The sequence below is a fragment of the Centrocercus urophasianus genome, unplaced genomic scaffold (assembly GCF_019232065.1).
Source record: "Centrocercus urophasianus isolate 14NV4802_14NV808 unplaced genomic scaffold, USGS_Curo_1.0 seq_19, whole genome shotgun sequence".
In the NCBI taxonomy this organism is placed as follows: domain Eukaryota; kingdom Metazoa; phylum Chordata; class Aves; order Galliformes; family Phasianidae; genus Centrocercus; species Centrocercus urophasianus.
This window is the reverse complement of record NW_024884744.1, coordinates 13,507,116-13,524,006: the sequence shown is the minus strand read 5'-3', so window position 1 is coordinate 13,524,006 and position 16,891 is coordinate 13,507,116. Positions and strand designations below refer to the sequence as shown.

Below are 16,891 nucleotides of genomic sequence, written 5' to 3'. Positions count from 1 at the left end.
AGGCTAAGAAAAACATAAAAACATAGGAATGCTTTTGAAATTTTTGAATGTATTTAAAGAAAATATAATACAAAAAATGACAGAAGAAAAAGCAGAAAAGAACAGCAGAAGATTAAAAAAAAACAACAACAAAGCAAAACAAACAAACAGAAAATCCTCTTAAAACCTGTGCATTATTTGAGCCATCACTGATAGGCAAACAAAGAAAACAAGTTGAGTGCATTCCATGTAGTTTTGGAAGCAAAAACCAGCTATCTGGTTACAGGTATTTGTCCCACTGAAAGCTGAGAAAGCAAACTGAAAATCTTGTTTCCGAAGATGTGATTTTCTCTCTCTTTCTTAACTCCAATTTGGTCTGTAGCAGTAAATGTAAATACATCAGAAGTAAATATAAATAATAAGTAAATGTTAATATTAGAAAGTGATACAGCAAAAAGTAACAATTATAACTACAAAGAATAAACACACTGTGCAGCTTTTAATGGGGGAAGTGAAAACTCACTGAAGTGGGAATCAGCCAGGCAGTGCTCTGAAGGGCAGATTTAAAGCAGCAAAATAAAATGTAAGTTCAGTAATACTCACCTTTCTGAAAAATCTGATTCTATAAATTCTCGAGTTCTCTTTCTTTCCCTAGGAGAAGACAATTCAAGGTTACTTATGTTAAAATAACATTTCTTTGATCAATAAAATCAATGTATTTGGTGTCTAGCTAAATAATGTGTTGTTCAGTGCTTAAGGAAGACAACAGCACACGGTTTGACTGAATTTGAAAGAAAAAGATGATGACTTTGGATGTTGTCTGAGTCCACTGTCAGACAGGTAAGAAATACAAGTTTTGTTCCCAATTTTACCATGTTCTAGCCTTATGCTTTTATGGAACTGACTTTATCTGGAACTACAACCTGGATGTGGCTCTGGACAGCCTGGTCCAGTGGCTGGTGACCCTGCTCACAGCAGGGGAGTTGAAACTAGATCACCTTTGAGGTCCTTTTCAACCCAGGCCATTCTATGATTCTATGAAACAGGAAACATTGATATAAGCTAGATAACCAAATATCTTCCAAAAGGAGAACTTGGACTCCTTTGAAAATTCCTATTTACAAATGCCCTATATGGAGGAAAGTGCTTTCAAACATTGCAGAAAACAGATCCTATATTTACTTGATACTGAATGTTTTGGTATCTTTAAGCAAAAAACAACACACAAACTATAAACACATGTACATATTAGAGCTGACACTATCATAGCAGAGCAGTACTCTGAAGTAGCTTCTGACATGAGCTTAGCACAGGAGTAGTAGCTGCTAATCATTGCCAGTTTCCTTATAGTTCTGTTTATTAGCTGCATCTTGAAGATTTCAGAAGTTTTATTCCAACCTTGTCTCTTACTCTTGCAGCTGGTAACATACAGCGTTTGGGAACTGTCATAGCATAGTACTTCATGTTGCTACCCTGTTATTCCAAAGCAGTCTCACAGCAGATACACACCAGCTAAAAAGCTGACTGTGTTAATGAAGAGAGCTGAACTAAAATGATGGCTCTGAAGATGCTGTGAAAGCCTGCATGTGTCAGGCTGTGCAATTCAGAACCTTCAGTCTGACTAATCCCACCTCCAGCATCTTCCTAGCAGCAACAGCAGCAATCCCTGTCCATGGTGCTTACTGAGTGAATGAAAAAGCTATTTGAGGAGATAAACAGCCAGCAGGAAAACCAACCTTAACAACTGCACACCTGTTTCCACTGGCACACAGGAACAGACATTGCCATACAACAAAGTTAAAACAAACAGCGAAGCAACTAGTGTGTGTAACTCTGTGTTCACATGCTTAAGACATAAGCACTTCATATGCTAAGGACTGTATTCTTTTCAACTGTGGAAGAACTAGAAGCTGTGAGCTAACATATCGCAAAAATAGCATAAATAAAGGAAGAAAAAAAAATCATAACAGATACTGATTTTTGTAATCTGTCGTGTGTAAATAAGCCAGGATCTTACCCTGGAATCCAACCAGTAGCTTCTGTTATGTGCGTCTGCGTCACCATCGTTGGAGCTGGGTTATATGGACTCCCAATCAGAACACCCCCTGAATTGGTCAGTCTTTGTGATGTGCTTATTATCTACAAAATTTAGAAATTGAAATTAATAAAGAAATAAAATATCAACAAAAAGCACATCTTTGATAAAACAGGTTAACATATCCTAGAATTCATATGAAGGATGCACAGATGTAAATCAGATATAAGTTGAAAATAAGATACACAGAAGAGGTGTCATTAGATCTTCACACAGGACAGTAATTACAGTATTGGTAAACCTCTGCTTCTTGCATCTTATTACTGCATTACTTTTATGAACAAGAACTAGACAACAGAAATAATTATTAGCTGGAGCATATAAGATTTGTACCTATATGTATCTGATTGTTTCTTCCAGAGTGAATCTAGGTAATTTGTCGATTACTGGAATCAGAAAAGCCTCATTCCCAATGGGTTTGTCTCTTTTAACTATCTGCATTTGGTACCAAAGATAATCTGAGATCCCTCTCAATTATTCCCTGCAGTTCACAGCATTCACAAGACCTCCAGGCCCTCTAACAAGCTAGGAGTACAAGCTCGTATCTGTGAAAGTACATGTGAAGTCTATACTGTAGAAAAAGAATTTACAATACATTGATTCAAAGCTGTTGAAATTCAATGCACAGTGGTTGTTAGCAGTAAAGCACTCGCTCTCAACTGCTAATTCACATCTAAGTTAATTCTTTAACACAGGTTGCCAGTAGAATGTAGATAGCATTTAAAAATGGGACAGTATTATTAGTTAATCACTAAAATAAAAATGTTAAAATTTCTTTTATTCCAATTATACAAAAGCTTCTTGGAGAATGCTTTTTACTCATATAACTTATTTTTAAACTTTATTTCGCTTTTAGCGATATGTTGAGAAACAAATGTGTTAAACTTAGTCCTTTCCCTTACTACTTCAATGCCCATATAAGTAGCACATGGCAGACACTTTATTTGGTGTCCATTCATATTGTTCAAGCAACTAGAAGAAAAGAAAAACATTATCTGAAGAATTTCCAGCTTCTTTAATTCACTAAGCAGTACTTTACATCCCACCTAAAACCAAACTATAATTACATTTATGTATTTCTTTTATCTGAATAAACAAATTTTATCTTATTTATCCTTTGTGTTACAGTTAGGCTTGACAGAGAGGGACAAGTGGGAAAAGAAGTGAGCATATACGGCTCTGCCAGCACGTGGCAGACATGTCAGAAAGAAAAGATTTTAAGTGTTTTGCATACTGAAATTCCTTTGTTCACGTTTCACCCACTCATAGGTTTCACACTGCTCTACTGATGTCATTTAAATCCAAAAGAAGATGTATCATAAAAAGAATATTTTATGTCCTTATAATTTTGACAACCAGTATAATAAATTGAGGTACAAAATCATGTTTGTGTATTTTAAAGACTGACATTTCTTTCTATATCATGGTGCCATCTAGTGGAAATAGACATTTATAGAGAAGAGCTATCGCCAACCTGAGAGCATTGACAGATTACAATATGTCGAGTACTGATATTCACTGCTGTTGTTTACTTTGCTGTACAGAAATCTGAAAACATGCAGCTGTGCACCTACACCAAAACTTTTTCCTTTTTCCTACAACCCATCAGAGATTCAAATGCTGGACTGGCTGTCACCAACTAGTGACAGAATTTGTACCAGAAATACTGAAGTGGAGCTTGTAAGTGACCACTTGTGGCAGTCCAATGGAGAACAGCATCACAGAGCAGAGTCAGACCAGGCAAGATTTTCAAATCTAACTTTCAGCAGAACAGGAGAGTGAAACAAAATTACAAGTCTCCTACCATGTAGTAACTTACACCCCTTCCACCTGCTATAGAACTTACCTGTAACTAAGGGTGATTTTAGAAAACCAGTGCCTTGAGCAGAATGTGGTAATAAGAGGGAACTGCATTAACTGACTGCTTTCTTCTATTCTTGGCAATTATTTATTGTGCTCAAAATATTCAGAGAGTATCATTAATATTCCTGGTAATTTTTTTTTCTTAATATGCTTTTGACTCAGTGGAAATGTCAGCTGGTGAAGTTGTTTCAATTTCCAGTCAGAGCCAGAAAGATAATCCGATATATTTAGATAATAAATTTATAAATAATTATGGAGCAGTAATCCTGGCATGCCCAGATTGCTGTATCTGCATGTCATCACCTTCCCAACCATGTGGGATACTTCAGGCTTACACCTAAGTCTGTATGTTCTAGCGAGGCCCACATCTTCACTTTTTCCATGTTTCCATATTACTTGAATGGGAGTTATATATCTAGTTACATGAGTTCATGTTCTGTCATCGCAAAACTTACCATTTGGGGTCCAACATTCACATTGATTGGTCCTAAGGTTTTTGGCAATATCTTTGTTGGGGAGTTGGTACTGGAAACTGGTAGTGTGATTACTGAAATATTACCTAAAAAATAAGGCAATGAAAAGACAGTTTTAAGTTTCTTCCTTTGTAATGTACAAAAAATACTTTGCTGAATTCTCACATCATTTTTACGTTTTGGAATCAAGTTAACTTTTTCTGTCTTACACACTGCCACAGAACAGCCACCAGAACCCTTAGCAGATGTCACAAGGACGCCTTACAAAACTGCTAATTATGTATTAGTATTTTATTTCCAGAAGGAATTCTTCTAGCCTAAGACAAAGGGCACACAGCCCACCATACACTTCAGCTTTAAAACTCTTGCGTGTACTTTTAGACTTCCAGAATTTCCTGAGTTGGAAAGGACCTGCAAGGATGACAGAGTCCAAATGAAACAAGTCTACTTACAATCACAAGCATACACACAAAGTATGTATCTACACATCTTCAGCTTTAACCACTTCTGACTATGCTGAAGTATCTAAAGTAGCTGCTGCTACTCCCCTTTCCCATACTCTACCTTTTAATCTTGATTACTCAGACTTAACGTCTCAATCAGAACTGTCATGCAGCACTTCCACTACCCCATAAATACTCCAAGCATTCTATACAAGCCACTCAAAGTGGTGAAAACACGCATTTACCTTCGGACATGGTGGCAGTAGCAGCTCCTATCTGTCTGACAGTTTCAAAGCAAGAGAGCTGCAAATCAATCAAACACCTCCCTGCATTCTTATGCACAGCCCCATCCAAATTCAAGTGTTAGAATGGTGGGTCTGGAGGCAGAATGAAATACAAGGAAGAGTTGCCACTACCTCATAACCCACAAAGCCAGCCTGGGCCTAGCTGAGGTCACGAGCTGTAAGGACAAAGACTGACTCCTTAAGAGCTCCTCAGGCTTTCGGGCACTAGCAGACAGAAACTAAAGGCAATCCGAGGTGATGGGTTCCTTCAGCACAACACAGATACCAGCCCTGCCCTCCTCCTGCCGCAGGGGTTGGCAAATTTTGAACTTAGTCCAAATAAGATCTCTATTACCCATGTCTTTTCTCACAGTGCTAGTTCACCTCCACGGCCCCCTATTTTCATTTAATCCTGAAGTGTGGTTGTTGATTTTTTTAGTACAGCCATATTCTGCCCTGAAAAAAAGTAATCGTAATTTCAGCAATGTAACAGCTGTGCAATACAACACAGAAACAACCCAAGAGAGGAAAAAAAAATACTTAGTAAAGGATGTTCTTTATCTTTGGCACAGAAATAAAAAGGATGCAGCTATATTTAAATTCTCATCTTTATAAAAAACGAACAGAGATAATAGAATTGGTCACAATAAGACAAGGATGTTTTAATGTTCTGTGCAAATCTCTCTGGCACCTGGAGTTACACTGCTACTAAATATTGCTTCTCCAAAAGGCAGATCTGTATCTGAGGACACCTTCAGAATTTATTCACCTAACTCACCTAGAAGAAAAAAAAAAAAAGCAAACCACACACTTACAAACCCAAACCCCAGAGTAAATCTTTGATCCATTGTGAAATACCTCCTGACATAGGGATGAAGTACAGAGCAATTCACAACTTACATACACCCTGTTCATATACTGAGCTCAAAAAGCTCTCTAACCTGACTAGTTATTTGCCACTTTTCACTTTTGCTGCAGGATTTTGCTGAGGATGTATTAAGTTGTGCTGGCACTCATCAAAACCCATCTCACTGCAGCGTGCTGCCGTCAGTGGCACTGCTGCTCACCTCCCAGGTACTGCTATAATTTATTTTTTTTTCCCCACTGCTGCACCTGAATATTTCCATACCTTCTTCTGCAAGATGAGCTCTCATGCTGTTTCTACTTGTCTCTTTTCTTACCACAGAACAAATTATTCCTTTGGCACCTCTGATAAAGTCACATGCTAAAGCACAGTACCATTTTGAAATGCTGGCATTCAGCCTCAAGTTTATCACTGGGCTACATCACACAGTCATCTTCAGCACATTTCTGGGGCTGCAGAGGTCTGTAATGTGTAACATTTCAGAACACAAGACTTAAACATGTCAGATTTACTGCACTGTGCAATCAGCACTGCTGGTGTACAGTTACGTTTACACATCCACTCACTGACCTCTACATCAATCAGTGTGCCCATGGTTTGTGTTCTCAGCACGCAGCTTAGAGACTCTAAGCCACTGTCAATAGTTTTTAGTGTGTATGCACGTACCCATACAATTCTGTGTACTGCCCACACATAGGCTGAAAACCATAGCTTAAAAATTGAGACCCACAGGCAACACTACACACAACCACCAATACTGATTAAGAGTTAATAGATAACTGCTATCTTCATTTATGAGATCACGTAGATATCTTCATTTATGAGATCACGTAGTACATGGCCACAGCAGCGTTAATAATACAAGGACTGTTCAAATAACTGCATCACAGTTTTACAGAGACAGTTGCTTAAATATGAAGTATGTACAAGAGCCCTTCTGGCTTGAGTGAGTAACAGAGGCCTTACTTCTTTTAATACCTACACAGACACAACGGGATCAGTCTGTTCTGATAAGTGAGGCCTCCTAAGCCACGAACAGAAAGAAAGAAGAACAAACTTTTGCACAGTAAGAGCACTCATTCTGCATCTTTCTCAGTGGCTGAAAAAATGATAAAGTTTAATTCATTATCAATTAAATATTCCTTTTCCTCAGTGGTTTTTTTTTTTTTCCAGAAAGAATATAATAGTCCAAACATTCACGTGACCCGCATCAGTAAGTCAAATATTTTAAAATGCTACAAATATTTAACAGTAAGAGCAGATTTTTGTCTCTTCTCATAGAAGAAGTTGATGCGTCTCAAAATGCATCAAGCACAGCAGCAGCTCAACCTGACGAAGCACATTTTGCAATGGCTACCAGTAAGCACTCTTCCTCCTCTGCACAGAGTGGTGCAGCTGCTGAGCCCAGCCCAGGCCCTGCAGCAGCCCAGCTCTGTGGGACACAGCTGCTGCAGAGATGTGGAGCCACTGCAGTGAGAACATCACTGCTGACTGCAAGCAGTCAATTCAACTACAGCAAGAGAGCTGGCATTGCCTAAGACAACTACCTGCGTTTTACACCAAATTTTTGAGGTTACTTCACCTCCTCTTGCTGAAGATCCCAGTAATTTCTAAAGTTCTGAAGGCAAGGTTGCATTACAAAAGAGTGAGCATCAACAGGAACAATTCCTTCAAGTCTTACTTATGAAAAGTACAAAAAAAGAAGTCATGCTGTTTGCAAATCATAAAAAAAAGCCACGAAAGATTTCTGTATTCAACCGGAGGTAGCAATAACACCAAACAAATTATATATACTTTATCATACAGCAGCTGTAAAGGCTTTAAACATGATCAATGTCCATATAAACACCAACTCTTAGTAACACCCATCATATGGCAACCAAACGGTGCACCGAATCACTGTGAAAAAGCAGTGCATACAGTGGTAAGCTGAGCACTTCAGCCTCCTAGTCACGGTAATCTTACAGCATGGATGGAAAAGGTCAGCATAGATGGATCAAACTAGAACGATTTGTATAATCATATTCAGTTCTTACATTGTGTTTCTCAGCAGTACAAAGCACAAGAGAGGTCGGTGTCGTTATTCCCATTTTACCAATGGAAAACTGAGCACATGGGAAAGAAACCGAGTTAAAACTCCCATTGAGAGGCTTTAAACACAGAGGCTTTAAACACATATACTTAACAGCACCACAAACTGAGCATGCTTGCCACTGAAGCAAATTCAAGATAAAAATCTGTCAGTGGACACACGCCTGATTCTCTCAGAACACAAAGCACTTTGCTTTGTGGACATTGTTTTTCCATCACTCAGGCACCACTAGTACTGTTTATTCTGGAGAAAAAATAGTGTTGCGGTTCTTTCATATTTAAAAAAGCATAGATACTAACTAATATGCCTCCCGGCCCGTGCAGAATGTTGTTACCTGCACAGACACACGTATGAAACTCAGATGAGTTGAGTACACACATGCTTACATCACACACCAATGAATCAGCCCACAAGGCTTCTTTTACATTTTCACACTGCATTCTAAATAGTGTAACTTCACAGAAGCAACATCCAGTCCTGTACCAACATGGAGCTGAAGAGGTTTCAGCAAATCTCCTGTTTAAGTAAATCTGCTAGCTTATTTGCAAAGACCATCAGAAATTATGTAGATCTTAGAATTTATAGAATCTGTTGCAGTCAGTTTGAAGGAAACTATTGCTAATGGGAAACAGATCCACCAGCTGGAGTCTCACACAAAGCATCCGTCAACAAAAAGACACTTTGAATTTTTAAACAAAACACAACAGGAATTTTGGTAATCAGCATTTCACGTTCAAAGCTCAGAAATACATATCCATTATTAACTTACAACCTGGAAATGTGCTGGTATTTTAAAGCGTATCAGCCAACAGTCCTTTTAAAAAATATTGCCAATGGCCTGACAGCAAAAGCAAAGAAAAAAGTTCACAGTTACCAAATGTGGCTATTCTGCATCTGGTGTTTTCTTAGGCTCCTCTACTAAATTAAAAAACATCTTCAAGACCAGGAAGATGAAGGCACAAAATTATAAAAGCGCACAAAAAACCTCAGTATTAATTTTCCTATGTTCTTTCAGTACATTTCTTCATTTGTTTACTGCACAAACACTCTAAGCTATAAACATAACTTGGAAAATTCCATAGTCGTTAGGGGCACATACATATCTAGAAACACAAAAAGTCAAAGAGGTGTGTAGAAAAGAAAAAAACAAAGATTAAAAAAAAGAAGAAAAAAAGGGGTCAGTACTCCATGCAGTGATACACTGACCGGCACATTTTCAGCCTTTTACTGCTCGATTTCTAACAAATGTATAGCAGTTAACAGTTGTACTGATCTCAAAATACCACATGCAGGCTTAGTGATAACCAGTTCTGTTGTCTTGGACGTTTCAGTGGATCTCTTTAAGCACACAACGAACTCCCCAGGGCTCATCAGGCCTTGTGCCGGAACCCCCGAGGCTCCAGTCCGTCAGACATGCAGCAGCACCACGAGAATGCATTTAAGCAGCCCTTATCACCCAATGCTCATTCCTGTCCCAGGGCAGCACAGCCACATCTATGGTTATGCAGTGAATTTACCTTTTTTTTTTTCTTTCTTTCATTTGCAAGGGAGGAAAATGGGGTATTTTTCCACTGAACTTGTTCCCCAGTCCAGCAAGCCACTGGGCTATCTACAAAGCTGTGCTGCCACAGAGCAAAGGGTAATGTGCAGCTGTGATTGCCCAGGCACAACTTTAACTGGCACTGTTCCTGCAGAAAATCTCTACAAAAACAAGCAAAAGATCAAATCACAAGGGGGAGGAAATTGGAAATACGTAATTAAACGTTGAAAAAAACCCACAGTCACAATGTAAGAAATCTGTCATACTGCTTACTGCTTCCATTATAACAGCATAACTATAAGTCCTGTTCATTGAAAAGTCTGCACCCTAGAAAACCAGTCCTACAAGAACCACCTGAAACACACGAGTAAGGTGTTTGGTGCTCACAATTAGAAAAGAGCAGACTCGGGGCTGAAAACTTTATTTCCATGGAATAGATTACAGCATCAAGACTCATTAAGACTAGGAACTACATAACAAATAGACTTCATTGAAATTAGTGGTATTAACTTCTAAGCTGCATTAAAAGTTAAGATCCTCTCTCAAAGCAATTTGAATTGCAGTTTGATCAGATTCAGTGATCCTCTCCCATCCAGCCTGTTACATGACAGGTGGTCTAGAGTCAGACTCCCTTCTCCTTCCACAGCAATGAAAGGAAAGCACCATCTAAATACACAGAGCCTAAAAATATAGTAACCGTAATTAAAAAAATAATAAGTACAGTAGGATTCACCAAAATTGTGGTCATCTACGTTGCGTATCTGAAGATGAGAATCAAACGTATCACTCACAGTCAATCAGCCGAAAACCACTGCTTCTTTCCTGCACGTCCCATTAACCAATGACTGTCAGCTGCTGCTCACAGACATAAATGGATACATTGCCAACCTCTTCACTCATGTACAGACACTGGTCAGCCAACAGGTTTTGCTTAGGAGGCAAACAGAACTATTAGCTGTGAAGTAATCTCATCTTTTACACACAAAGGCATTCCATATGAAAGATAACAAAATATAATTCAAATAACTTCTATACAATTTTTGACAGACATAAATTCAGAGTTCTTTAATTTTCAGGGCATTTGTTACTGCAAATTAATGTTGTTCTCTAGGTTAATTATCTGTGGATATAACTGATGAGATTTAATGTCATGTATGCCAAGTACTTTCAAAGTAAGCTCAAGAGATGTCAAAGCTAGATCCTAGAAACAGTGCAACTAAAAACACAAGCTAACAAATACAAGCTAGTACTTCCTAGTCGTATTTCTAGTTGTATCACACGTATTACCTCCTCATTCCTACCAGCAGCTATGAGCTATGAATTCAACAACCTGCTTACAGAAGAGACATTTGGATCTTCTTCTGAACCAAATTCTCACTGGCTGCTGCTGTGAAGTCTGGGGGGGGAAAAATGTTCTCCTAAAACCAAGCCTTGATAATTGTTGCTTTTCTTAGTCATTTTGCTGTTGTTTTTGTACTTACCAGATCTCAACTTCTTAAGTTTATTAAAAATATTAACTTATCTCTCAAAAATAAAAAGCCCACGGTAACTATTCTCAGCAAAACAAGCAAAGTTACAGGACCCTGCACACAATCCCAGCTGAGGCTGGCAGACCTCTGAAGCTCACCCACCTCCTTGGCCCCTGCTGCAGATGCCATCTGCAGCTTCTGAGCACCTCCAAGGAGGCCCACAGCCTCTCTGGTCCCTGTGCCAGTGCTCTGGCACCCACACAGCACAGAAGCGCTTCCTGGTGCTCAGAGGAAGCTCCTGTGTGTCAGTTTGCACCCCGTGCCTCTTCTCCTGGCTCTTTGCACCTCCTCTCAAAATAGGCATACACATGGGTAAGGTGCCACTGCACTTGCCACAACCTTTTGCTGGCTCAGTCAGTTTGGGCCCAGCAGCACCGCAGGGCCCTTCCCACAGAGCTGCCTCCAGTCTGCCCAGCCCTATGGCCAGCAGCACAGGCTGTCATGCTCTGGCTGCAAGGCTCTGTGTGCACAGCACACCTCAGTGAGACACCTCTGCAGAGCTGTTGCTGAGCACCCTGAGCAGGCGCAGGGCTCCTTAATCTGCAGCTGAGCCCTCACAGACCTGGAGTGGGCTCTGGGATAAGTGACCAAGTGGCAACACAGGTGTGTCCCTGCCTGCGATCAGTGCGAGGAGACCAGAGCTTTGCTGCAAGCTTCTGCCATGGAAACTCAGCATTTAACCATGCACAGGAACGGATCAGCACACCAACAATCAGCACCTGCTGCAGGATTCAATCTTCTTACCACTGGTATACTGTTCTACTGTAGCCCTTACTGTAGCCCTTTAACACTATTTAAAACACTTGTTTTTTTGTTTTTTCTTTCCAGAAAGCTAAGCAGGCAGTCACAAAGGAAAAAAGCACAATGCAGAAAGAAATGCTGCGTGCAGAAGTCCTATCCTGGGGCTCTGACTCAGGATTCCTCTTTCAGACCTGCACTCTGATGTGTAAGGCTGGCTGGGGAGATCCAAGAGCAAAGTTTTACAAAGTGGAAGCAGTGTTCAGCCAGGAAGCTGCCAATGGCAAGTCCCAGCAGTCTCTAGGAATTACTTTTCTCTATTTTTTCACTAAACAAAAGCAAACACCATTCTGAGTTAATGTTCCACAAGGACTCAGATACTTCTAGGCATGCCTGAGAAGTAAAATCTAGTTTTCTTCAGAGTGCAGCAGTGAGCTTTTTACAAGGATTACATATTTGGATTTATGTGTTTTAATCTGCAGTCGCCACATTTAAAATATCCAAACCCACTGTAAATCTCAACTGCATTTAGATTCTCCTGAACTATAGGAGAAATTCTTTTTCTCCAGATATCTATCATCTATACAAGAATTAAAAACTACAGAAAGCACTCTAAAAAGTCTGATTTGAAAAAGCTAATGCAAGATCACCTCAGTATTCAATAAGCACAGGAAGCAAGCAAGGAATAGGAAAACGGAACCACCAAATAAAACAAATGAACCTGCCAACCTATTCAGGAATGGTAAACAAGATTTAAAAATCAGCAGAAGTGATATAGCAGTACTTTCAGACTTGCCTGTTGAATTGCAGTACCTAAACAATCGGTGTTAATTTCTCATAAAACAAAATAAACCTGAAAAATACCAAGAAGTTAACAGTGGGAAGGCACTACAGTTCAACACAGGAAAGACAAATGGCAACAACAGCTGCAGAATTACTGTTTCAAGTTGTTGGGAGGGTGCAACACTTTGTAGAGTATGCCTTAAGCAAACTACATCTGATGTAATTGTGGTTGCCAAACCACTCTCCATCCTATTTGAAAAATTATGCCTGTCAGACAAAGTCCCTGATGACTGGAAAAAGAGAAACATCACTCCCATATTCAAGAAAGGAAGAAAGGAAGTCCCAAGGAACTACAGGCTGGGGAGCCTCACATCTATGCCTGGGCAGCTTATGGGATGGATTCTCCTTGAAGAGATGTTAAGGCACGTGAGAGATGAAGCAGCGACCCAAGACAGCCAACATGGCTTCATGAAGGGCAGATCCTGCCTGACCTGTCAGGTGGCCTTCTATGATGGAGTGACAGCATCAGTGGACAAAGGAAGGGCAACTGATGTCATCTATCTGGACTTCTACGAGGCCTTTGACGTGGTCCCAAACCATATCCATTTCTCTAAACTGGCAGGATGTGGATTCGAAGGCTGGACTATTTGGTGGATAAATAATTGGTTGGATAGCCAGAGGGTTGTTGTCAATGGTTCTGTGTCTGAATGGAGGCCAGTCGTGAGTGATGTCTCCTAGGGGTCTGTCTTGAGACGGGCGTTCTTCAGCATCTTTATCAATGACACAGACAGTGGGTCTGAGTGCACCCTCAGCCAAGTTTGCTGATGACAAACTGAGTCGTGCAGTTGACACAGTAGAAGGGAAGGATGCAGTCCAGAGAGACCTGCACAGGCTCGAAAAGTGGGCACACAAGAATCCAATGAGGTTTAACAAGGCCAAGTGCAAGGTGCTGCACTTGGGTTGAGGCAATCCCAGATATGTTTACAGACTGGGAGAAGAACTTAAGCAGCACCATGGAGAAAGAGTTGATGGACGGACGAAAAGCTAGACACGAGACAGCAGTGTGCACCTCAGAAGGCTGACAGTATCCCAGGCTGCATCAAAACAGGAGAGGCCAGCAGGGAGACAGAGATTGGCCCTCTGCCCTTGTGAGGCCCCACCTGGCATACTGTGTCCAAGCCTGGGGCCCCCAGTACAGGAGGGATGAGGAGCTGTTGGAACAGGTCCAGAGGAGAGCCCTGAAGTGATCAAAAGTCTGGAGCACCCCTCCTATGAGGACAGGTTGAGTTAGGCTTGTTTAGCTTGTACAAGAGAAGGCTCTGGGGAGGCCTCACTGCACTTCCAGTACTTGAAGAGAGCATACAAACAGAAGGGGGGACCCACTTTTTACACAGTCTAGTAGTGATAGTACAAGGAGAAATGGCTTTAAACTAAAAGAGAGGAGATTTAGGTTATATGTAAGGAAGAAATTTTTTAGTCAGAGAATAGCGAGATGGATATCTCATCTCTGGAGGCAGTTGGATGGGGCCCTGGGCAGCCTGATCTGGTGGGGGGCAGCCAGCCCATGGCAGAGAGTTGAAGTTAGAGAATCTTTAAGGCCCCCCCTAAACTAAGCCATTCTATGATCTCTCTTTTACTTTGGAACACATCATAAGCCCATCATATTTCAGTCTAAGACCATGGTGAAAGCACATCATGAAGAGCAGCAGCTGTAATATCTCAGCAGAGATGGCAGGTTTTTAGTTATATCCCAAGGTAAAAATCAATAAATAAACATAAAATAATATTAGTGCATAATATTTTTGAAAATACAGAAGAGCAGAGGTAAATAATACATTGACCATTCCACAAGCAAAATATAATAATGACTAGGAGCAGTAAGATTGAGGTACTGCTACTAATAGTAACATCCTCTGCTTTATGAAGTTATTCAGTTCACTTATTCTCTGGACAAATCAATTGCTTGCTTCAGAAATTGTTTGAAGATATTGCACTTCAGTCTTTTGTCTAGTCTCATGACACAGTAATCAAAAACCACTGAAACAAGAAGGGTAATTATCTTGCCAGTGCCTAGCAAACACTTCTCAAAGACCTAAAACCAGCTGGTGGTGGTACAGTTTAGAAAACAAGGAAGCTATCGTAGCTCTACAAATTATGTCTAGATTCTTTCATTTTCTGACTCTGAAGTCTAATAGATCTAAATTGTTGTGAATAGCCAAAAATCCTTCTTCTAGCTGGTGCATTCACTTCTTTATTGCACTACATAACAGCAAACAACATTTACTTAAAAAGATTCACTGAGGCATTTCACAAATTGTAAATCCAACTCTTCCAGTGCTTTAGAGGAATTGCAGATGTATTTCATCAGAATCTATAGCTGTTCTGATGGCCAATGCACTGGTCACAAGTGATTCACCAAGAATGTAAGATGAAATTGGATGGGACAAAACTATTACTTTAAGCCGTCCAGCCACTTATAGAAGTACACCAACAACTTCCACTCCTGTTTGGGAAGATTACTACAATAGAGTCTAGGAACTTTAGGGTGGGAAATAGGAAATTCATAACATTACTCACAATTAAGTAAAGGAAACAGAAGGGTTATTTTACACTTCAATTGCTTTTTCTACCATCCCTATTCTCCCTCTGTAAACTTTGACATCAGAAGCACACGATGTTTGTAACACATCATATCTACCAGTGTGGCTGCAGAAAGTACATTTTGAGAAACTAAATTCTGAGCATCCCAAAACAACACATACTGTGCTGTGAAATCAGCAGCAATATTCATTTAGTAAACATAAGAGAGAAATAAATCTTAGTGTATGCTTCTCTACTACATATGCAGGTAGAATTCTCTTACCTTTTGTTGGACTCTGGTTCTGATCTATAAATCCTTTCAAGTCTCCATTTGTGGAAGTCACACCAACCTGAACAAAACATTTTTCAAGTCTTAAAATATGACAGACCTTTCCACATTTTCCAGTATGCAACCAACAGTATTATGAAAGTAATCTGTTCTGCACTGCTGAAACATCATAATCCTATGGCTTGCAGAGCCTAATGAGAGCATGATATGTGAAGCAAGTTTCCAAGACATTGACTGCGTATAAATGAAGACATTAACTACATTTTTAAGTTCTTAACTAAGAAAACCCAAGTCCCTGTATATTCTCATGCTGTACTATACGTGCCCCAAGAAGCACATTATCACTGTCTGAGTCATTGTCCCCTCCAAGTCTTACAAGGCAGCTGCCACCAACAACGCTACACAGCCCACAGGTTTGAGGAGATGTGACAACGATGTATTTTATATACATCTCCTAGTCTTTAGAGATAATTTACACAGAATAAATTACTGGAGACACAGGGAACTTACAACCATATTCAGAACAGTGTGTCTGATTTTGGCATGTACACAAGGCACAGAAAGGTAGAGTTTGTTTAGAAAAACACAAGGTCACCACTCCTAGACAGGGAGGGAAGAGACAGAAAGTCCCCAAGTCGCAGGTAGTAAGGCATGCACCCAGCAGCAGCAAGCAGCGATGCAGCACTCCACTGTTTCAGAGCATTGCATCTGTAGCACCTTAGTGAACAAGGTACTTTGGTTTGCTTCCAAGATGGAAGCTGCCATAAGCACCGAGTGACTGAACTCCTCTGGAACCTGCTTAGAATCAGAGCACGATTCCTCCAGCAGGCAATTACGGAAACTACCAGAAAGTCTTTTAAAAAATACTATAAAATGTGAGTGCTTCAATAAGTGACTAGGACAAGATCCAAGATAAGCAAAAACAATTATGCTATCAAGGACCAAGTATTTGCTCTATTTTACAGATGTATGTGGTAAAAATAGGACATTTGCTAGTGTCATTTGTAGAACTGTAATCATATCTAATCAGAGAACTGTTTGCACACAAATCAAATAGTGGCAATGCAGCAGGGCAGGGCTGAGCAGAGATGGGTGCCAGTCTGCTGCCAGAGCCTCTGCCTGCCTGGAGACAAGCAGCGCCCGCAGGCATCCGTCCTCCTGTGCCCAAGGCAGTGCTGTGGTGGCTGCTCCTGCAGGAGGGGCACAGTGAGCCCTCAGCCTGACAAAGTGTGCACAACGTGTTCCTGAGAGGATCTTTGAAATTGGGGCTGGAAAGTTCAGTGACTCACACAGAGCACAGCCTCACACAGAGCACAGCCTCACACAGAGCACAGCCTC

General features: G+C 40.4%; 1 protein-coding gene and 1 long non-coding RNA gene across 7 annotated transcripts in view; one reads left to right on the top strand and one right to left on the bottom strand.

Annotated features, from left to right (window-relative positions):
* Window positions 1-16,891, bottom strand: part of TFDP2 (transcription factor Dp-2) — a 43,039-nt gene that overhangs the window by 21,141 nt on the left and 5,007 nt on the right. For 4 of the 6 annotated variants that reach the window (XM_042820610.1, XM_042820612.1, XM_042820611.1 and 1 more), the window contains exons 2-5: window positions 15,548-15,614; window positions 4,393-4,496; window positions 1,997-2,118; window positions 583-630 (exon numbers count right to left, since the gene is read on the bottom strand). In XM_042820610.1, the coding sequence (XP_042676544.1) occupies window positions 583-630; window positions 1,997-2,118; window positions 4,393-4,496; window positions 15,548-15,614 (341 nt within the window). Of the gene's footprint in view, window positions 1-582; window positions 631-1,996; window positions 2,119-4,392; window positions 4,497-10,425; window positions 10,565-15,547; window positions 15,615-16,891 lie in introns of all 6 variants that reach the window. The other 2 variants (XM_042820615.1, XM_042820614.1) reach the window with 2 other exon arrangements.
* Window positions 92-1,950, top strand: LOC122161290. The gene is made up of 2 exons (XR_006169143.1): window positions 92-819; window positions 1,398-1,950. It is a non-coding gene; the product is annotated as an uncharacterized LOC122161290 (long non-coding RNA).